Source organism: Ursus maritimus, unplaced genomic scaffold, assembly GCF_017311325.1.
Source record: "Ursus maritimus isolate PB19 unplaced genomic scaffold, ASM1731132v1 scaffold_33, whole genome shotgun sequence".
In the NCBI taxonomy this organism is placed as follows: domain Eukaryota; kingdom Metazoa; phylum Chordata; class Mammalia; order Carnivora; family Ursidae; genus Ursus; species Ursus maritimus.
The window spans coordinates 6,495,289-6,517,296 of record NW_024425897.1 but is presented as its reverse complement, the minus strand read 5'-3'; the positions used below and the strand labels follow the sequence as shown (position 1 = coordinate 6,517,296).

At 48.6% G+C, this 22,008-nt stretch overlaps 1 protein-coding gene across 1 annotated transcript in view; it reads right to left on the bottom strand.

The window, feature by feature from the left end:
- Positions 1–22,008, bottom strand: part of MYO18B (myosin XVIIIB) — a 232,926-nt gene that overhangs the window by 132,238 nt on the left and 78,680 nt on the right. Inside the window, exons 21-24 of the mRNA XM_008686684.2 lie at positions 13,272–13,337; positions 8,341–8,469; positions 5,989–6,132; positions 4,892–4,981 (exon numbers count right to left, since the gene is read on the bottom strand). Of these exons, the coding sequence (XP_008684906.2) occupies positions 4,892–4,981; positions 5,989–6,132; positions 8,341–8,469; positions 13,272–13,337 (429 nt within the window). The remainder of the gene's footprint in view (positions 1–4,891; positions 4,982–5,988; positions 6,133–8,340; positions 8,470–13,271; positions 13,338–22,008) is intronic.

The following is a 22,008-nucleotide window of genomic DNA, read 5'->3' as shown; positions in this document are numbered from 1 at the left end:
TTCCTTTAGGGTAGAAAGGATCATAGTGGTCTGCACACATGCTGGCATACTACACAGCCGTGACAATGAACAAGCCACAACCACCCACAACAGGGACGATTGTCACAGTGTCACATGAAAGAAACCACACAAATAGGTACACACATGATTGCATCCACGAAAAGTTCAAAAATAGGGGGAAAAAAAACCCCACCCAATCTATATTCCTAAACGTCTGTGTAGTGGTTACCCTTGGAGGGCAGTGACTGAAAGGGCCATGAAAGGAGGTTTGGAAGGAGCTGGGAATTCTGTGTCTCCATATGCGTGTTGATTGCTTTGATGTGTTCAATTAATGAAAATTCGTTGAGCTGTATACTTATGAGGTGTGCATTTTTTTGAATGTTGGACCTAAATATAAAGTTTAAAAAGAAGGAAGAGGAGGGGGTGGGGAGAGAGCCCGGGGTAGGAGGAGGAAGGAACCATAACACTCAGTCCACCTGAATGTGCTTCCTTGAATAAAGCTCTGCTTTGCCTCCTAGTTGAATTTTTTAGGGAATTGACGTCATGCCCTTGGCTTGCAGTTCAAGACTGCATCCACAAAAGCACTCCTGCAGATCCCCTCTTTTTTTTTTTTTTTAAGATTTTATTTATTTATTTATGTGACAGAGAGACAGCCAGCGAGACAGGGAACACAGCAGGGGAGCAGGAGAGGAAGAAGCAGGCTCCCAGCAGAGGAGCCCAATGTGGGACTCTATCCCAGAACGCCAGGATCACGCCCTGAGCCGAAGGCAGACACTTAACGACTGTGCTACCCAGGCACCCCCAGATCCCCTCTTCTATTTACTATACGCACATGACTGAGGTTGTACTTTGCCAGGTTACTTAGTGCCCCTTTTCGTGTGGACTCATAGAAGAAACTTCTCGGATATCTCAATACCAGGGAAAATTGGTATTATCTTAGGCAACAGGTGTGTGTGTGCACACATGCATGCGTGTGTGCCTGTGTTTAACCTGGGGACAACATGTCTTTAGAATATCTTGCTTCCCTCTTTGCTTTGGTTGCTAGGAAGCTCAGTGTCAACATTTCAGTTCACCTTTCATGGCTCCATTCACCCACCTGGTGTCTTTTCTGCACCGGGGGCTGGGCCACTGTGATGCGCAAAGACACACCCCTGCCCTTAGGGCCTCAACATCTGGCTGGGACACAGGCACATCAAGGAGGGGTTAGGACACACCCATCGGTGCAGTGACAGGAAGCACAAGGCCCCGGGATAGCTCATCACAGGGGCCCAACCCATCCTCAACAAAGTTAAGGGTTCCAAAGGGTTAACGAAGGCTTCCTGGAAGAAGTACCACAGAACTGGGTGAAAAGGGAAGACCAGGCGTTTACCAGGTGAGAAGGGTGGAAGGCCCAGCCCACGAAAAGTCTGGGAAGTGAGAGCCAGTCTAAGGCTGGCGGTAAATTTCTGTTTCCTACGTCTTCCTCTGGTCTGATGTGCTCTTCCACTCTTATTTCCCTTCGCTCTGACTTTCTTAGCTTTTAAATTTTATCTTATTTTTGCCAGGCCCTGTACATCTTTCTGTAACCATGTACAATACAGACACAAAGAACCTGAGTAGAATATTCCGCGGGAGCTGACACTGTGAATGCTTGGTTCAGGTCTCGGAAGCCGGCCCCTCCCTTCCTTCTCCCAGCACTGGGCAAGCTGCAGCTCTAGAGGCTGGTGCTGTTACCCTCATCACTCTCTCCAGGCTCCCCGGCACCTGAGGCGCCTCAAGCCCCCAAGTCCAACTTGACAGTTTGTGTTGAATTACTGTATCAAATGTCAGCTCCGTGGGAAGGAGTTTCTACAGGGAAGTCACTGATATTCCCAACCCACGCACAGCTATCTGATTTCTGGCTTCTGCTGTTCTACCATTGCTACTTCCTGCAAGAGAGGTCAGGCTGCACGCACTCTAGAGCCTTGAATGAGACTGGGGGGTGGGGGGTACTTGTGTGTCTTTTCCTCTCTTCCTGACAGTATTTTCCCCAAGAGGGCATAGACCCATGGTACAGCCTTTCCGCCCAGCCTCACCTAACTCTATGTGCTGTGACTGTCCCTTCCAGGAGTCCCTGCCTCTTCCTTGCCCGTGGGAGTCACACAGAGAACCTCTGGTGGGGAGAGGGGACACAATTATAAGGAGAATGAGAAGGGGTGGAAAAGAGATAGCTCCCACCCCAAACTTCATTCCATGTCCCCACATGAGACAGCCAGGCTCAACTTGAGCTGTCCGCAGAGGAAGGAGAATGTGTTCTGTTGGCTTGATCATGAACCCAATTATAGCCACCACTATCCACATACAAAATCAAGCAATATTACTGGTAATAGTAGTATTATGGGATCACTGGAGCCAAAGCTCCAGTTTGGCTCGAAACTGACAAATATTATCCCATGTTGCCTCAGGACCTTTGCACTCGCCACTTCTACTCTTTTCCCCAGATTTGCACATAGATGGCAATGCCAAATGATTCACCACTAGACTCAGACATTTCAATCCATGGAAGCCTTCCTGAACCACTTAGGCAAAAAAATAGCCTCTGCCCCCACCCCCACTGTCAACTCCCTCTGTTTAATATCTACAGCACTTGACCATTCAAAAGTAGTTCGCTTGTTTATTTACTTGTGGTCTGTCTCCCTCGATTGGCCTGGGGACCTGGTGGGGACAGGGATTTTGCCTTCTCCCTAGCTGTATCCGAGGTAGCCAGTTGAATGCCTGGTACATGGGCAGTGCTCATCCATGTTTGCTGAGTGTGTGAGTAACTGGGCTTCCTTTGAGCTCCAGCAGGACCCTGTGAGCTACCCAGGGCTCCAACTGACAGCTGGGACTGAGGATGAGATGGGCAAAGCACTCATCCTGGGCGCAAAATGCCAGGGAGTGCCAAGACACTCAGAAACCAAGATAAATAACATTCTAATGCAATATTTAAGAAAGGCAAAATTAATGCCAAAAATCCATGATGAATAAAACATCAAAAATTTAAATGAAGACAGGATCCCACTGTGCCGACTGCGTTACTTGCCTCACCTTAATCCCGGCCCACTAGTCCTGCATTTATTTGAAATGTCGGTATTTGGCTCATCATGGATTTTTTTTTTGCATCAATTTACATTTTAAAAGATCCTGCATTGAAATATGATTTATCTTGCTGAGTTTTTGGCACCCCTTTAAATTTCATGCCCCATGCAACTGACTTACTAAAGTCCCAGCCCTGAAAAACTGACGGGAACAGCAAGTTTCCATGAACAGTTCTTCCCTGATCTACCCACAGTTTCCCAACCGCGTTATACTCTATGAATTTGTTTAGGAATTTGGAACTTGCAGGAGTTCCCTTGGGGGCAGGGACCGCCTGGCTCCCATCCTCATCCCCAGCCTGTGAACTCAACACCCAACGATGGACGGAAGACGTTAGCAAGGAGGTCATACTCCGGGCCCCCCCTGGCCCTGATGTAATTTCCAATCACATGGCCCTTTCCACCCCCCAGAGGTGACCACCACCCTGAATTTGGTGTTATGATTCCCATGAAATATCTTCACACCATATCCATACGGCAGATGCCCCACTTCATAGACAGTATTGTCCAGCATACGTAAAAAAAACTAGTATGTACGATTCGTATTTTAAGGATTTTTTTTATAACTTAAATCATTTTTCTTCAGTGTTATGTTTTCGAGGGTAATCCATGTAGATTCATGTATCTCTAGTTGGAGAGTCAGGACATGTTTTCTATAAAGAGCCAGACAGTAAATATTTTTAGTCTTTGTAGATCATAGAGTCTCTGTGACAACTACTCAGCTCTGCCACGGTAGCAGGAAAGCCACCAGAGATGATACATGAATGAATGGCTGTGGCCGTGTGCCAATAAAACTTTATTTACAACAACAACAACAAAAACAGGTGGCCAATGGTGCTTGGCCTTATGGGCCATAGTGTTCCTGTCTCCTTATTCGTTTTTACTTTTGGCAACTCAATTTTTAATCTAACAAAATGTGTTCATCCGTTCTCATTGATAGACTCCAACGTGGGTGTTTATAATTTTTCCACATGACAAGGCCACTTCTATACATCTTCTCGTCTTTTCTTATGTAAGTGAGACAGATTCTCTAGCATATATACCCAAAAGGGAATTGCTGGAGCACAGCGTACAGACAGGACCAACGTTCGGAGACAAGGTTAAGTTGTTCAGGAGCGAAGAGATCAATTTACACTCTCATGCAGCCTGTGAATTCCTGCTTCTGGACAGCCTTGCCCACACATGGCTTTCTCAGACTTGGATTCTGCCGATTGGTACTTATTGTGGTGTTAATTTGCATTTCTTGATTGCTAGTTAAGCTGAGCATTTTTCATGAGTCTCCTGGCCATTTGAATTCCTGGACATTGGAACCCTTGAAACAAGAGTTCCCGTCTTGGGACCTGCCGATTCCTCTTTTTGCCCATTTTTTTTTTTCCTACTGGAGTGTTTTTCTTTACATGTCCAGATACTCTTTGCCAGTTCTATGTGTTGCAAATTTCATGGCCCAGTATGTGGTGTGTCTTCATTCCATGCTTTGATAAACAGAAGTTGATGACTTTAATATAGTCAAATTTATCCATTTTTTTCCCCTCGTGATTTGTGTTTTTGTGACTGACGTTAGAAATTCTTCCCTTTGGAGTCAGATGATGTGGGTTGGAATCTCAGGGCTACACACGCTAGTTGTGGGACCTTGGGAAAAGACCTAATATCCCAGAGCCTCACTCCTCCTCTGCAAAATGGGGATGAGGACAGCATGCCCCCACAGGGTTATTTTGAGGAGGCTTGTAAAGCACATCATCACCTCCCCTGTCAACACACCTCACCCCATTCAGGGACCCCCCACAGGACGGAAAGGGTACCTTGCTCTCTAGCAGGTCTGCGTTCTGCCGGAGTTCACTGCGTGACTTCTCCGATCTTTCTAGCTTCTGTCTCAGCATCGTAAGCTCCTCCTACAAAGCAAACACCTTAACAGAAGCCGTCCTGGACCAGAGGCAGTAGTTCCACGCGGGGTAAGAGCAGCTGAGGAATAGAATGAGTGATTCTGCCAGCCCATCTGTGATGATGCCCAGATGCTAAGTTCCTACACCCCTACACCGGGCGTCCCCCCCCCCATTTCTGAATATCCACGTCCCAGTCCAGGGGCTGAATGCAAATCCTCAGAATGAGCCCATTGCTTGACCCAAGACTGGGGATGCCTGGGTGAGATGGTGTGCTTGACCCTTCACCCTCCCCGAGACCGCTATCCTGCCAATGGCTCAGCCTTACACTTGTAGAACCACCATCAGGAGCAGCCCAAATACCCACCCACAGCAGACTCTGGGATGAACCACGGGCTGCACACAGAAAGGAGTACTGGGCTGTCATGGAGAGAGAACCGGGAAGACTTCTGTGAAACTGGACATGGCACGACTCCCAAAATACATTTCTAAGTGCCAAATACTAGTGGCAGAAAAATATAAACAGTATGCTACCTTTGGTGTAGGAGAGAAAGGAACTCCGTGTGCGTGTGCAAATTGGCTAACTTTGCAAGAATAAACAACAGCAAAGATAAATCAGAAACCAATTGAAATGGTTACGTATAGAAGATGAGCGCTACTGGGGCAGAAGCAACAGCAAGGGGAGTGTTTTCCGAGAGGCAAAGAGATCAAGGACTCAAGGATTCCACCATGAGTCTCTCTGGGGTGGACCATAAGTGTTCACGTGCCCCTGGGTAGTAATGGGGTATCTGCCTAGCACCCACAAGCCAAGAGCGTAACTGGACACAGGAGGGAGGGTGGTCTGTGTCCTTGTTGATGGCAGCGGAGGGATCTCTGGAAGGGGGCAGCGAGGGCTGCAGGGCAGAGCATTTCTAGATCTAGAATCTGCAGAGTGGGGCACTGGGTCTGGACATAAGCACTGACATGGGGGTGAGAAAAGGGAGCGGCCACCCCGCACCCTGCCTGCCACCCGGACTGACCTCCTTGGCATGGAGCTGCTCGTCCCCGATGGTGGTGCTCAGCAGGGGCCGGAGGGAACCGAGGAGCTGCCACCACGACCAGTCCTTGACCGCCAGGAACGCAGCCATGTTCTTCTGGATGCTCTGTGCGGCCAGTCGGCGAATCTGCAGGGGAAAGAGACCAGAACCTCGAGGGGCCCTTCCCAACCCAGGGAAGGTGGAGGAAAGAGAGCAAAGGGGGTGGTGGCAAAAGGGATGGAAAAAGAGGGTTCATAACTAATGGAAGAGATCGGCTAACTTAAAAATTAAAAAAGCTTCTTTTCGGGGGCCTGGGTGGCTGAGTCCATTAGGTGTCTGCCTTCAGCTCAGGTTGGGGTTCTGGGGTCCTGGGATCCAGTCCCATGTCGGGCTCCCTGCTGAGTGGGGGATCTGTGTCTCCCTCTGCCCATCCCCCTGCTTGGACTCTCACTCTCCTCTCTCATAAATAAATAATCTTTTAAAAACAAGCTTCTTTTCAACAGTACTGTAATAGTGCTGTATAGTGACAGGTGGTAACTGCACTTGTGAGCCCAGCGTAATGTATAGACTTCAGTCACTGTGTTGTATGCCTGAAACTAATGTAACACTGGGTGTGAACTCGACCCAAAAAAAAGTAAATAAATAAAAAATGTTGGTAAAGTTAGAAAAAAAATTTTTTTTGAAAGCCCCTTTTCTTCCAGTCGGGCTCTGGGCATCAGACATTACACCCCAATTTAATCTTGCATGACCTAAGAAGAAGAGGAAGAGGAGTTGAAAACATGATAGAACAGAATCATAGTCTTGTGCGGGGCTTAGCTTCAAAAGCCACTGTGAAAGGCAAATCCTTGAACATCCCTGAAATTGCCCTCAAGATACAACGGCCATGATTATGTCACGAGTTGATATTCAGGGGTATCACGTCAAGTGAGTTTAAACACGAATTCCATGTTCTCAAACCCGAGCGTGCATCACAAGCACGGGGAGAGCTTGTTAAAGCACCGATGCTGGGCTCCACCCCCAGAGGGTCTGATTCAGTAAATCAGGGCCGGGCCCGAGAATTTGCATGGTTAACAGCTGCCCCGTTGACATGGATGCTGTTGGCCTGGGGACCACCCCTAGAGAACCACCGGCCACATCCATTCGTGTCTCAGGTGGGAACCATGCTGACTACCAAACCAGGAGACCCGTCCCCGTCATCACCATCACGATGGCCGATGCTTGTCCAGCTGGTACAGCTCTCCCTGCAGGCCAGGCAGCACGCTGAGCACCTTACAGACTAAGCTCAGTTCTCGCCACAGTGCCAGGAATGCAGGCGTGACTGTCATTTCCACTTTACGGGTGGGGAAACTGAGGCACAGAGGGACCCGGTCACATGCTCAGCACCACACCGCTGCCCGATGGTGGGGCTGGGATTTGCACCCCTGCAGCCAGGGTGCAGACAGAATCCGGGGTCTTTATTCATCTCCACTCCGAATCATTCTAAGGGCAGAAGCTACTGGAGAGCAATGGGCCAGTGGAGCTGCCCACAAAATTTTAATTATTAATGTTCTTGCCTTTGCCTGCTTTTACCAAGTGCGTGAACTTGAATTTACAGATTCCTATAAACTGGAGGCTCAGGTAGTGAGACTGGGAGCTAGCCGTAGTACTTAATAATGAGGCTACGAAGGGAAGAGCAGCTAGCATCTCGATGGCACGCACCATGCTAAGCGTTCATGACCCCATTTCACCTTGACCCAGCTGCTAAGCGGCGGAAGCGAGATTCAAGCATAGCTCTTGTCTGTCTCCAGAGCTGTGCTGCCTTTTCTCCGTGGTTCAAGCTACAGAGAGGAAATTCAGTCTCCAAAAGTCTCCGATGATCATGGCCCAGGGTGGCTCAGAACTGCAGACTCCGAACTGGCCCTTTGGTCCCCAAAGCCTCAGTGGCCAGGTCCTGCTGTGTCCTGCCTGCCGGCCCATGAAAGCCAAGTTCTCCAGAGATGGGAAAGGTGGAAACCGTAACCGACCCAGCGGGGCTCGGACCACCCCATGAAAATTGAGATCAAGCGTGACATCGTTGGTAATTTGTTGTCAACGTCCTAGAAACAATCATAACATCTTGCAAAGTGTCGCTTTGAAGTCCTGCCATTCCAGGCGAGCTCATGGGCCAGCAGCACTGACACCGTCATGGTAGACCTGCAGAGCCCCGTGCTCAGCCCAGACCCACGGATCTGAAACAGCATGTTAATACCCCGCAGGGTTTCATGCGCGAGCGCGGGTGTGAGAAGCGCGCGATCGCAGCCCCCAGATCAGCTCGGATGCTGCTTTGCCAGGACCTCGCGCCTCTGCAGGGCTGACGAGGCGCGCTGGCTGCCATACCTTCAGCTTCCTGAATTCCTGCCGAGACAGAAAGCCCTTACAAGCCGCCTGGAATAAAAGGATCCTGTGAGACGCCAGCTTCTCCCGCTGTCTCTCAAGCCTAGAGACCACGCCTGCCTTGAGGAAAACCTGGAAGGAGAGAAGGTGGCAGGTGACTCCTCTTGAGCTGAATCTGGAGCGCGAGGCGGTTGCCACTGAGAAGCCAGTTTCCTCGCTGCCACCCGAGATATTCTGTTAGCAGGTGCCCATGACCAAGGGTCTCCATGATCAAAGCATCTTGCCTCTTGGTGTCTCCTCTTTCCCTTCCTCTCGCCCCTGGATGCTCAGAGCATGGCCCCCATGAGTGGCATTGTCACCCCCAAGGAGCTTGTTAGAAATGCAGAATCTGGGACCCCACCCCAGACCGGCTGAATCAGAGCAACATTTTAACAGGATCCTCAGGGCACCCAGGCACGCAGATGCCCAGGCTTCGCCCCAGGAAAGGTGGAATCCACGGGTTCAGGGAGAAGCCTGGGAATGTGCATTCTTTCTGGTAAGCGCCGCCGGCCATCTGAGAGAAGCAATGCCCTTGAAATCCCCTTGGTCCTGCCTTATAAGGAGGGGCAGAGAATGCTGGGCAGACTGAGGGCAGCCCTCCGTGGCCAGGAGAGGAGGGGGCCAGGCTGGTGCTACCCACAGTGGGTGTTCAGGCATCTAGCGGAAAAACGGCGGGTGGCCCATGATTTCCAGGCCTCCGCTTATCAATAATGGATGGAGATCCCCTCTGCAGCAAAGTGATCAATGCCTCCTCGGCACCCCACAGGGCCCCACAGACTGCAGGGCGCACAGAAGGGTTTTCGGACAACCTGACGCTTTGGGGCCAGGCCGGCTCCGGCCAGCGTGGCAGGGCAGTCACAGCCCCCCCAAACCTCCCAGCAGCAAAGCAAAGATGCCCTAAGGGCCGGGGAGCTGAGTCAGTGACAGGAGCATGGGGTCACTTCTCAGATGCCCATCTGCTGCCAATTTCTACGACCAGCCCGGCGTGTTTCTTTGCCAGCTGTGACTAATCACCCCCAGAGATGCTCAGTGTCTTCAGGGGCACTGGATCCATCAGTGACTTTATCTTTTTTTTTTTTTTAAAGATTTTATTTATTTATTTGACAGAGATAGAGACAGCCAGCGAGAGAGGGAACACAAGCAGGGGGAGTGGGAGAGGAAGAAGCAGGCTCCCAACGGAGGAGCCTGATGTGGGGCTCGATCCCATAACGCCAGGATCACGCCCTGAGCCAAAGGCAAACGCTTAACCGCTGTGCCACCCAGGCGCCCCCATCAGTGACTTTATCTTAATCAGTGATACTATCAAGCAATCGGGCACATTATCCATCAATGTCGTGGATTGGAACCAACCACTCGAGATACTCAGGGAAAGTATTTCACGTGCATCATCCTATATGGTAGTTATGGCGATCCCCCCATTTCACAGAAGGAGAAACTAAGGCTAAAAATGGCATCCTCCCCCCCACCCCCCACTGGGACCCTCCACCAGCAAGTGGCAAGAGCAGGAATATCTCCCTCCGTCTGACTCCGGGAACAGACTACAGTTACCACTGAATGTAATTAACATTTGCATGGCATCTAGGTTTTTCAAAGCTCTTCCTCCTATGTCCCATTTTAATACAGAGTAACCTTCTCTTGGCCCAGGGAGATTATGTAACTGACTTCAGTTCACGCAGCTGACGAGCCACAAAGCCAAGCACCCCATTCTCATTATCAACGGGAAGCTTCATGTCCTCCTTCGCTACGATACCAACGTCTGAAGTTTGGGCTTGAATTGCAATTTGATTCCAGGTGGAACAAAGGGTCTCCGTCGATTGGCCATTCCCCTAACCTATCTGCGGTGACGGAGACCACCCTGCCTATCGCACAGCGAACCCTTCCCCGATGGGAAAATGAGAATTTGCACGCCCAGTCGGTGCGAATTCTGTTTTGCAACCTTCCCTGGCCTTACGGAACACTTCCTATCAGCCAGAGCCACCAAGACAATTAGCCTCATTGAAATAAAGACACGATTGACTCATTACCTATCAGATTGCCTCAATAATGACTGTATTAATTTCACAAGCTAGCGAGTCCCAAAAGCTGCTATAAAAAAAAAATCAACGATCAAAATGATGATAGCTCTAGTTCGTATATTACAAAAGCTGCCAAAACCACTATTGATTAAGTATGAAGCTTTCATGAAAAAGATCATTGGAAACGACCATACACAGAACGGGAGTAAGTCATCGGTTGCGCAGAATCTTATCTTGATTTTTTTTTCCCCTTTAAAGAGCAGCTTGCCGACCACAAGGCACATGGGTTTCCACCTTTTTCATAAATGGCATGGCCCTCAGCATAGGACTTGATAAGGCCCCAGGGGCTGAGAATCACAACGAAACATCTAAATTAGTTGCTTTCCGTGGGTCCAGTGGCTTATCGGACCCAAGCAGAGTGCAACATTCCAACAGCCCCACATTTAAGGAATCTATGCGGGCCACTGCTCAGGGAAGCTGTTTTTCCTCTAAAAATGCTGAAGGCCACGGTTTTAAAAATCTGACATGACAATAGCTCCCATATCTGGGACCGCTGAGGAATTAGCTCCTGTCCTAGTCATTTTTCAGATTAGAGGAGAGTCATTCTTTAAACATTACAATGTGAGCTTATTTGATGAACGTCTTGCCCCCCTGACAAACGCATTCCCCAAAGAAATGACAACGGACTGATTCCCACAGCCCACTTGGGGGGTAGGAAGCTGTGGCTCCGTTTTACAGATGAGGGGACAGAGGCTCAGAGGCCAAATCCCACTCACTCCGGATTCACACAGCTAGAAAGGGGTAGAGCTGGGGTATGGACCAGATCTACCTGTTCTTTCCTCCTCTTCATGACCTTCCCACCTCGGAAGTGTCTGATCCTGCCACGCCTAAGACATTCACGTCCCCTCAAAGATCACAGGCTAGCCTGGCTTCCAAAGGATATACTGACCTTAATTTCCTCCCGACTGTTTCTTAATGAATACCAAATATTACTCGAGAACAACCTCTTTTTTTGTTATAGGGATGTTTTGGCTTCTAGATTTCTTGTCCTTGCCATGTGAAATGTGTATGAAGACTTCTCCTCTATTTTCTTCCCTGCTCTACAATAGTCGTTGAGATGATAGAGACGGACTTTTATACTCATGAAAAAAACTGAGTAATTATCCAGACCACTGGTTCTCAAACTTGAACATGTGCTGGGATCCCCTAGAGGGCTGGTTACAACCCAGACTTCTGGGTCCCACCCCCCCCAGAGTTTCAGATTCACTAGGTCTGAGGTGGGGGCAACTGAGCATTGATGTTTCTAGCAAGCTCTCGGGGGGACACTGCTGTGATGCCAGTCCAGGGACCATCTTTTGAGAACTGCTGGTCCACAGGGATGACGTTCTTGGAGCTGAAGAGTAAATGCTCTGATTCTGGGCCATAAAGACCCGTTTTCAGGTAAAGACTATGTGATACATTTCCACTAATAAATAGCAGAATTCACAGCATGTTGAAAAGACCCTGGAGTGAGGGCGATACCAGTTTTCATGGGAGCTGTAAGTTACATACTCCTAGCTAACCGGAAGGCCTTGAAAAGGGGCTTACTTCCCAGAAGCACAGTAAAGAAGGGATTTACTAATTATCGCATAGGAAGTTTCGAGAGGAAAGAGGAACAATATATGAAGTGCTTGGCATAGCTCCTGGCCATGGGCAGAAGCCCAGGGACCCACAGGTTTGTTCCCTCTTCTGGAAAGGTCTACAAAAGTCCAGTCGCTGCCAACTCCTAGCGGGATAAATCAGGCTGAGACCACAGTAGACGACAGCTCCTGCCACATGTTTTAGCAGGAGCAAGCGGCCTGCGGGGAAAGGCTTATGTGTCTATGGGCAAGGACTGAATGAAAGACTGTGAGCTCTCCAGGGGAGTGGATGTGATGGGACAGGATGCTCAGGGTTCCAGGAATGATGAATGGCCAGTGATGCCAGCATGGTGGGCTGCTGGAGACCAGGGTCCTTCCCCCAGACCCTCGTATGGCAGCTGGTGGTGGAGGTGATTGACAAACGTTTACGGGTCGGGGTTAGTCAATCAGGAGATGAGTGGGGAAGTGAAGGGAGCAATTTTTCCTTTGGTCTATTCTCTCTCCAGTTTTTGTCTCTGAACTTTGACCCTTTTCCCCTTGAGTTTACAATCTCAGTACCCCGCTTCCCAAACTAGAATCCATGGAACGCGAGTTCTGGCAGTTGGTAAGGGGTCTTCCGAAAAGATGAATGGGTAGGGAGTCCGCGGTCAAATAGTTTGGGAAGCCCTAATTACGATGTTTTCTTTCTTGGAAACTGAGGGGCTATATGGGCATATCAGGACTCTGGGAAATTCTTCTCTAAATGTTGAAACTTTTGGGAAAGCCTTTTGGCTCAACACCAGTTTGGGAAAAGCTCCTTCTCTCAACATTAAAATCATGTGCCTTCTCGTGGAACCCTAACTTTTCACTTACTGCTTCTAATCAGCTGGGACTAAAATTGGGTTACTGTTGGTTGCAAAGTAAAAGTTATAAGTCTCTGAGTGAACGTGAGTGTTCTTCTCGGATTTTAAGACAGCTCTTCCCGAGGCTCAGAAAGTCACACCGAGGTGCAAGATATTAACTCTTTCAGACCCCTTTGGTCCCTGGAAGGGTAACGAACCTCTAACACGTGATATTTCCCAATGTTACTTCCTCCCATATTATAACATGTTATCTTCCTGGCTTTGTCAGATAGGCAGGGCGGAAAATCGCCAGCCCTATCTGCAGTTTGCTGAAAAGGAGGCCCACAGGGCTAGCGGACGATGAAGTAGGACGAGAATTGGGGCTCGTCTGGGTCCGCGATGGGATGAACGAAGTGACCTAAGAAAGAAGTTCTACTCACTTGGCTGTGCCCAACGATTACTGCCTTCTTCTCCAGATTCAGGGTCTGCAGGAGCTCCTCCACAGCCTGGGGAGAAGAGGAGAGATAAAGAGAGACAGAATGAGACAACCCCCCATGGGAGGTCAGGCCAGCCGGCTGGCTGAGGCATCGGGAAAGAGAGGATGACTCCACGGGTCTGGGAGTCTAAGCCACAGAGCCTCACCTCACCCGGGCAGGTGGAGAAGATAAGCATGTACTGAGCACCTACTGTGTGCCATCTACTCTGCTGGGATCCTCACAGACACCACCCCCTTGCATCACTATGGCAACAGGAGGTGGGTCCTCAAACCACCACGCTCCTTTACAGAGGGAAAGGAAAAAAACAAAACACACAACCCAAAGATGCAAACGTTAATGAAAGATGTGTCTGCTACAGAAAACAGCATGGCAGTTCCTTTAAAAATTAAACATTGGATTACCGTAGGATCCAGCAATTCTCCCTCTGGGTGTATACCCAAAAGAAGCGAAAGCGGGGACTTGAACAGATAGCGGTACGCCCACGTTCGTAGCAGGGTTATTCACAGCAGCCGAGAGGTGGAAGCAACCCAGTGTCTAACCACGGATGAATGGAGGCACAAAACATGGGATAGACACCCAGTAGGATATTAATCAGCTTTAAAAGGGAAGGAAATGGGGCACCTGAGTGGCACAGTCAGTCAAGCACCTGACTTGATTTCGGCTCAGGTCATGAGATCAAGCCCCACATTTGGCTCTGCGCTCAGTGGGGAGGATGCTTGTCCCTCTCCCTCTGCACCTCCCCTTATTTGCACTCTCTCTCTCAAATACATACATACATACATACATACATAAAGTCTTTAAAAAAAATAAAAGAGAAGGCAATTCTGACCCGTGCTACAACACGGATGAACCCTGAGGACACGATGCTTAGTGAGATAAGCCAGTCACACAAAGACGAAAACTTACATGGGGTACCTGGACTAACCAAACTCCTGGAGACAGGGAGTAGAATGGTGGGTGCCAGGGGCTGGGAAGGGGGAGGGGAGTTCGTGTTTAATGGGGACAGAGTCCCAGCTTTGCAAGATAAAGTGTTATGGAGACGGACGGTGGTGATGGTTGCACAGCAGTGAGAACATGCTTAAATGCCACTGAACCGCACACTTAAAAATAGTTAAAATGATAGGGGCGCCTGGGTGGCTAGGTCGGTTAAGCGTCTGCCTTCGGCTCAGGTCATAATCCTGGGGTCCTGGGATTGAGCCCTGCATCGGGCTCCCTGCTCAGTGGGGAGCCTGCTTCTCCCTCCTTCTCTGCCCTTCACTCATACTCTCTCACTCATGCACTGTCTCTCAAATAAATAAATAAAATCTTCTAAAAAATAGTTAAAGCAGGGGTGCCTGGGTGGCACAGCAGTTAAGCGTCTGCCTTCGGCTCAGGGCGTGATCCTGGCGTTGCGGGATCAAGTCCCACATCAGGCTCTTCCGCTATGAGCCTGATTCTTCCTCTCCCACTCCCCCTGCTTGTGTTCCCTCTCTCGCTGGCTGTCTCTCTCTGTCTAATAAATAAATAAAATCTTTAAAAAAATAGTTAAAGCGATCAATTTTATGTTATGTATATTTTGCCACAACTAAAAAACAACAACGACAACACATGAAGGCATTTCTCCAAGGTTAGAAGTCACACGGGGGCAGATTAAAATTGGGGTCTATCTGACCACACTGCACCATCTATGATTCAACCGCCTTGCATGCCCAGAATGATTCCAGAGGCCCCAAGGTCCCTAGGAATTTCACCTGCTGTGTCACTGAAGTTTGCTGTGACAGCCTCCCTGGCACTCTGTCCTTCCCCCATTGTACCTGCCAGAGACGACCTCACCTTCACAAATATTTTCTGAATAAATGGCATGGCTGTTAGGCATGTGTGCCTGACCCAGAGTATGGGCAGGGGGAGCCTGTGTTTGATTCATTTCTTATTTCCTCTGCTCCACCTGGTACTGTTCTAGGCACACAGTAGCAGCTCAATAAATACCATGATGGAGCAAACAAACGAGTGATCCAACAGAGGTGGAAGCATGGGGGGGCAGAAGGAGAAGGGCAGACCCATGCAAGAGACCTAAATTCACTCAAAGACATTTCCTGAACACAGCCTTGGCCAAATCACAGCCATGTCAAGGGATTTTGCTTTGTCATCAAGGTATCCGGGCTCTGAAACAGCTGCTGGAGATGTGGACCCTCAGGAAAATACGTGTCACGCCTGCTTCCTTGGTGCCTGCGATTCCCCTCCCACTCCACCTCCACACCAACCCTCATGGACCTTCCATTCACTGAAAATCACAGTCTACTTTTGGAATAAACTGCCAGAAAAGTAACTGCCACACTCAAGAAACAAAAGGTATTTCAGGTCTGGTGTAATTTACTACATAAGTTTCAGTTCCATGGGTCACCAGCATCACAGAAAATTTCCTAAGATACTTGAAAAAAGAAAGCCTATTAAAAGTCTGGTCCAAGACTATCATCTAGGAACAATTTTCCTCCTCTGACCTCCTGGAAGAACATTCTATAATGCCCCTCCCCCAAATTCAGTGGTTTTACTTATTACATTTTAGCCAAAAATGTTCCCAGGGAGCTGTAGAGAGCAGAATGCATAAAAACCAATATATCCAAAACACAACATCTTTTCTCTCTGCACAAGAGCAAAACAAAATAAAAATTGGCTGAAAATAAGATGGATGGATGAAAAATAAATGAAACCTACAGCCAACGAAATTTTTCCAAGTCGACCTTGGTGTTAACACCCAGAGTAGATGCTTGGGGGGAAAAATCAGAATTTGGAGGAGCTAGACCTAGCTGGGCTGAGATCCTGCCTGGTTTTACCACTTATAACTGTATGACCTTGGACAAGCCCTTTACTCTGAGCTCCAGGTTCCTCTTCAGAAACATGAGGGAGAAATAATAGCATCTATTCTCGAAGACTCTGTGGTTGTTCTTGCAGAAGACTCCATGCCACACCTGCCATATAGTAAGCACTCAATAGACATGAGGAGTTAGTCCTACTAGTCCTTGAATGAGTCCTACTGGTTCTGTCTTGGTCAAAACTTGGCACAGGCGCTTCGGAACGTAAACCAAGCCTCCTTTTCTCAAGGACACCCCCAAACACCCCTACTCAAGGATTCTTCCCCATCTCCCTCACTTTCTTAGAGCCCTGTAGATGTCTCTGTAGCCAAGATCAGGCCTAACAAAGACATTCTGTCCTGTCGATCTCATATTACAGGTAAGAAAGCTTATGTCCCAAAGGATGGAGCTAACGGTGTCTGCAGGCATTGAACTATGCTCCTTGCCCTCATTTTCCTCACCTGCAAGATGGTGCTTATGTGCCCTGCATAGACCGTAAGGGTGTTGGCACAGTGAACTGAGAATCTGTGTAAAGGTCTTTGTAAGCGATGTCGTACTTGATTGCTCTTATCGTTATCATAACGAATATTGCTCTTAGATTGAACCATATGAAATTGGCACTTGCTTAGGTCAATTACCAGTGACTGGATTTGTTTCTACACAATGTCAATCACTGTCCAGCAGCCAGTTGGTGGAAGACAGGGCAAGAATTCGGATTACTATAACAGATTTCTTCCCTGTCCTGCATCTTTAAGGAATCAGCTATTCCACCCTAATTATCCAGATATTTGAGGTTTATCCCTCCCCACATGAAATGCTGAGTAAAATGTTGGCCATTTTGCTCCAAGGAAACGGTCTGTCCTTGTGCTTTTGAGTCTGAGCATGGCTTTCGGGGCTTTCCACGTAACTCGTTTTATTTTCAAACCTCCACAACACTTATTACTTGATGCCTGTTTTACAAAGAAAGTGAGGTCCGGTGTCATGAAATCACGTGCTAGGAAATATGGCAGAAGGAGATGCAACCCCAGGGAATGAGATTCTTGAGCTCGTCCTCTGCCCTCTGATGCTGGGATCCTGTCCAGCTCCATTACTCATTGGCTGTGTGACCCTGAGCAAGCCACACCTCCTCTCTGATCCCCCATGTGCTAATCTACAAGATGGTGTCATTACATCTACCCTCCAAGGATGGAGTGGAGCTTTAATAAGGTCACAAAGGTAGCATGTAGGAGTGAGACTTACAGAATGGTGGGGGAAGGAGCTTGAGAAATCCTTTGCTCTTTCCCAAAAAACAGTGATAAAAATGGATACAATTTTTGAAAGCAACAAGTTTGATAGTCTGGAAATTGAACAAGGGGATACAACAAATGGAGAAGCATTTGTTCAAAAAGAAAAAAACAAAACTATTGAATCTCAGGTAAGAAGAGCAGGAGATTGCAACAATCTTGGCCAGGGCTGTTCCAGTCTCTCCACCAAGCTCTGGCACTGTGGTAATCCTCCCAGGGAGAGGCAAGCCGTAAAAACCAGTGGCTTTGCTGCCACAGGGGGCTTAGACTGAGCAAGTACAGGAAAATCCCATGCCCGGGATCGTTGTCAGAAACAGTAGTGATCTTGGCAGCAAAGAAATAGAGAAGGTCAATAGCACAGCTAGCATTAGATTGTTATCTGGATTGGGGCAAGCAATGGACATTGACTAGCCCGAAACCTGATGAAGGGACATAGGGAATGGACAGCCCTGTGGGCCTTGACAAGCCCCCACATGTTCCTGGCCCTCTGGAGGGCTGCACACAGGCTGGAGGGTACATGCAGGCCCAGGAGAGACTGAGAGAGCTCCTAGCTATCTATACATCCCTATCTAAACGTAAGACCATGTACACAGGCAGAAAATCTGTGAAAGGGCCGAAAGAGTCATATCTGTGGCACAGCGGTGAGTGTATGAACATTGGCTATAGTTCCCAACCCACACGTAGCTCCATCTGAATCAGGGAAAGGCTCGCTGATTCATGGTGTTTGATTACGACCTGTACTGCCTGCTAAGCTCTGCTGACAAAGGGACAGCCCCTGAGAATCCAGGATTTTTAATAAAAACAGGAACGAAAAACCTAAGCAGAGACATCAGTAACCTCATACCGTGGGGGAGACAGACTCCATAAATCTAGTCCACATACATTACTAAATAATTGGGAAAAGATCAGAATCTGGAGATGCTATTATGTATTATCGAAAACGCCCAGTTTCAGCTTTAAAAAAATAATATAAGACTTACAAAGAAACTGGAAGGTGGTGACCTATACTCTGAAGGAAACAAACAAAAAAGCTGTCAGTAGAAACGCTTTGTGGGCTTCGATGTGGGACTTAACACAGACGGCCAAGCAGCTGTCATCACGCACACAGCGCTCGCTCTCATGCCTGGCGCATGCTACATCTCGGTAAATCCTCACAACTGATAGAGGTTCGGAGGTTATCGAGCCCTCCTGGGCTCTGTAAAGTGGTGACACACCCTTCACCTCCACCCTTCCGGGCTCAAATTATGAGTCCTTGAATCACCTGGGAGAAGGCCAGCTCATGCCTCCACTTCCAGAACCCCTTTGTGTCCTAGTATTTTGCAAAGAATGTTCTCTCCGGTGTTCAACAAGGATGCACCAACAAGCATGTGATCTGACAGCTCATGTTAAGCTGAACATGCCAGACAGGCAATGAGAGACTCCAGGAATAATGGAGAGCCATGGAGGGGAATTCTTCCCCAACTCACTCCTCGGCGAGTAGTGTGGTGTGAAGAATCCGTGTCTGTGGAATCAAATGCTCAGACAGGGAACCATTTGGCTGTTGTGAGCGCAGTGCCTCTTTCCGGAAACACACGCTACGACCCAACAGCCACCATGGCCCCATGGCCGCCATCTGTTGCATAGCTGCTAGGTGCCAGGCACTTTGCTTAGGCCCTGTGAGCGTTGCCCATGTTCATACAGTTACCAGATATCAAGGGGTGTGTGGATGAATGGAGGGATGGCAGAAACAAGGATGTGAATACGTCTGTCTGATTCTAAACCACATGCTTTCAACCACTGAAACACTGATCAAATCAACCCATAAAGGTGGGACTATGTCTCTGTTATTTAACTCCATATGCTCAGAACCGTATATAGAATGCTGTATGCACACACACACACACACACACACACACACACACACACACAAATTGGGTTGGTTAACACTGAATGCAGGGGCACCTGGGTCGCTCAGTTGGTTAAGCATCTGCCTTCGGCTCAGGTCATGATCCCGGAGTCCCGGGATCAAGCCCCACATCGGGCTCCCTGCTCAGTGGAGAGCCTGCTTCTCCCTCTGCCCCTCAGCCCACTTGTGCTCTCTCTCTCTCTCTTTCACTCTCTCTCTCTCTCAAATAAACAAAAACTTAAAAAAAAAACACTGAATGGAAAATGTGTACAATTATTAAAACAGTAAACCCCAACTGGAGGAAGACAGTAATGTGAGTAAGAAAAGAACGGTGACTACGTTGCAGGGGCTAAGGCCATGGGAACCCCTGAATAATGGTTCAGCACTGTTCAGTGGACAGCTCCCCTCCTAACCTTGGGCTCCTATGGGGCCCCTTCCCAGCAGAAAGGGGCTCAAACAAATTCAGAGGAAACTGGGGGTGTCCACAAGGGTCTGAGATGGAACAAGAATGGCTGCCTTTGAGAAGATAGATTGACATCCCTTAATTGTGTTCTTCAAATCAAGTCCGCAGGGACAGATTTTGTTGGCTAAAATCAATCAACACTTAGGCACTCTGAGGAGAAGAGGGCAGGCCCTAGGGTTTCCTCACATCGACCGGGGAGACTTGGCAAGTCCTGCCTGAGCAGCAGAGAGATGGAAGAGACCAGAATCTGGGACATGGCCAAGGTGAGCTGACAGTATCCCTTGACTGACCTGCCTGATAGTTCACCATCTGCGATCATTCTGGGTGGGCTTCAGTGCAGGGGAATGCATAACCTTAGCTAGACGGGATACCTGGGGGAGAGGAATGGGACCCAAGGTGATCAGAGCGGGGGACAGGGTCATTTTGGAGAACCGAGCATGTGCCTGGGTGTCTGGATGGGACAGGGGAAGGCTGAACAGCTGGAGATCAGGGTGAGGATACTGCTCCCTAGACAGGACTATGGAAGGGCAGAGTGGACAGGACTTCCTCATGATTTTGCTTAAACCAGTTCAAATAATGAAGGTCAGGTTTCTAGGCCATGCCCCTGCCGATAACTTCTCAGTTGACCATCACTGACCACCTCGTAAAGCCCAGACTCTCTTGTCCTGCCAACAAGGGCCCGTGGCCTGGCCCCTGACAACACCTTCAGCCCCTGTTCTCCACATACGGCATCCTTTGTGCTCTAGCTACACTAAACTAGCCAAGCAACCTCGCCACTGGACCTTTGCACATGCTATACACAGTATGGGTTGCCCTTCATTCTTTCTCTTACCTAATTCCTCCAAATTGTCCCATAGGGCTCAACTCGATCATCACCGTCTCTGAGGAGTCTTCTTGAATGCCCCACTCTCACCCCGATTGCAAACATCAAACATTTAGGGGTGTTCCCTGGGGGGTCCCAAAGCCATCCCTCTGCATGGAAATAGCCTGTCTTAGTCTTTCCCTCACCCACGGTGAGACCGTGTTCTGTCCATCCCTGTATCTCGGACACCCAGCCCAGGGCCTGGTGCAAAGCAGACACTTGGTGAAAGCTGAATGGAATCAAGGATAATGATTTAAAATTAACATATCATGGATGGCGCATTCTGTACAGAAATTCACCAGACACCCCGCCTATCCTCAAAGGGCTCCCATTCAAAAGTCTTATGTGAACATGAAAAGAGGCTCAACATCACAGATCATCGAGGAAATGTAAATCAAAACCCCAGTGGGGTGCCACTTCACACCCCTTCGGATGGCTCCCATCAAAACAAAAACAAAACAACAGAAAACAACCAGTGTTGGCAAGGATGTGGAGAAATTGGAACCCATGAGCACTGTTGGTGGGAATATAAAATAGTGCAGCCGCTATGGAAAAGAGTGTGGCATGTTCTCAAAAAATTAAACACAGGATTACCATATGATCCAGCAATGCCCTGTCTGGGTAGTTACTCCAAAAGAAATGGAAGCAGGGTCTCAAAGAGCTATCTGTACACCCAGGTTCATAGCAGCATTTTTCACAATAGCCAAGAGGCAGAAGCAACTCAAGTGTCCTTGGACAGACGGATAAGCAAAATGCTGTGTATATACACGCAATGGAACACTACTCGTCCTTAAAGGGAAGGAAGTTCTGACACGTGCTAAGATACGGAGGAATCTTGAGGAATTCTGCTAAGTGCAATCAGCCACACGCAAAAGGACAGGTACTGTGTGATTCTACTTATTATATGAGTAAAGCCATGAACTTCATAGAGACAGAAAGCAGAATGGCGGCTGCCAGGGGCTGGAGGAGAGTGGAGAACGGGGAGTCGGTGTTTAATGGGAGCAGAGTTTCGGTTTTAGGAGATGACACAGGTGCTAGAGACGGACGGTGGCGATGGTTGCCCAACATGATGAGTGAGCTCCATGCCGCTGAACTGTACTCTTAAAAATGATTAAGATGATAAATTTTACGCCACGTGTATTGTACTACAGTAGTCAAAACAAAACAAAACAAACAAAACAAAAAAACCCCCCACAAAACTCTGCATGCAGAATCTGAGAGCCCGAATTCAAATCCCAGCTTCCCCAGGACCTGGCGATGAGAGTTTGCGCGTATGTGGTACAAGGAATATGCTATTGTTGTTCGAGGAACACAAAGTGTCCAGCAGGTGCCCACCAAATGAGTGTACATTATTGGGAA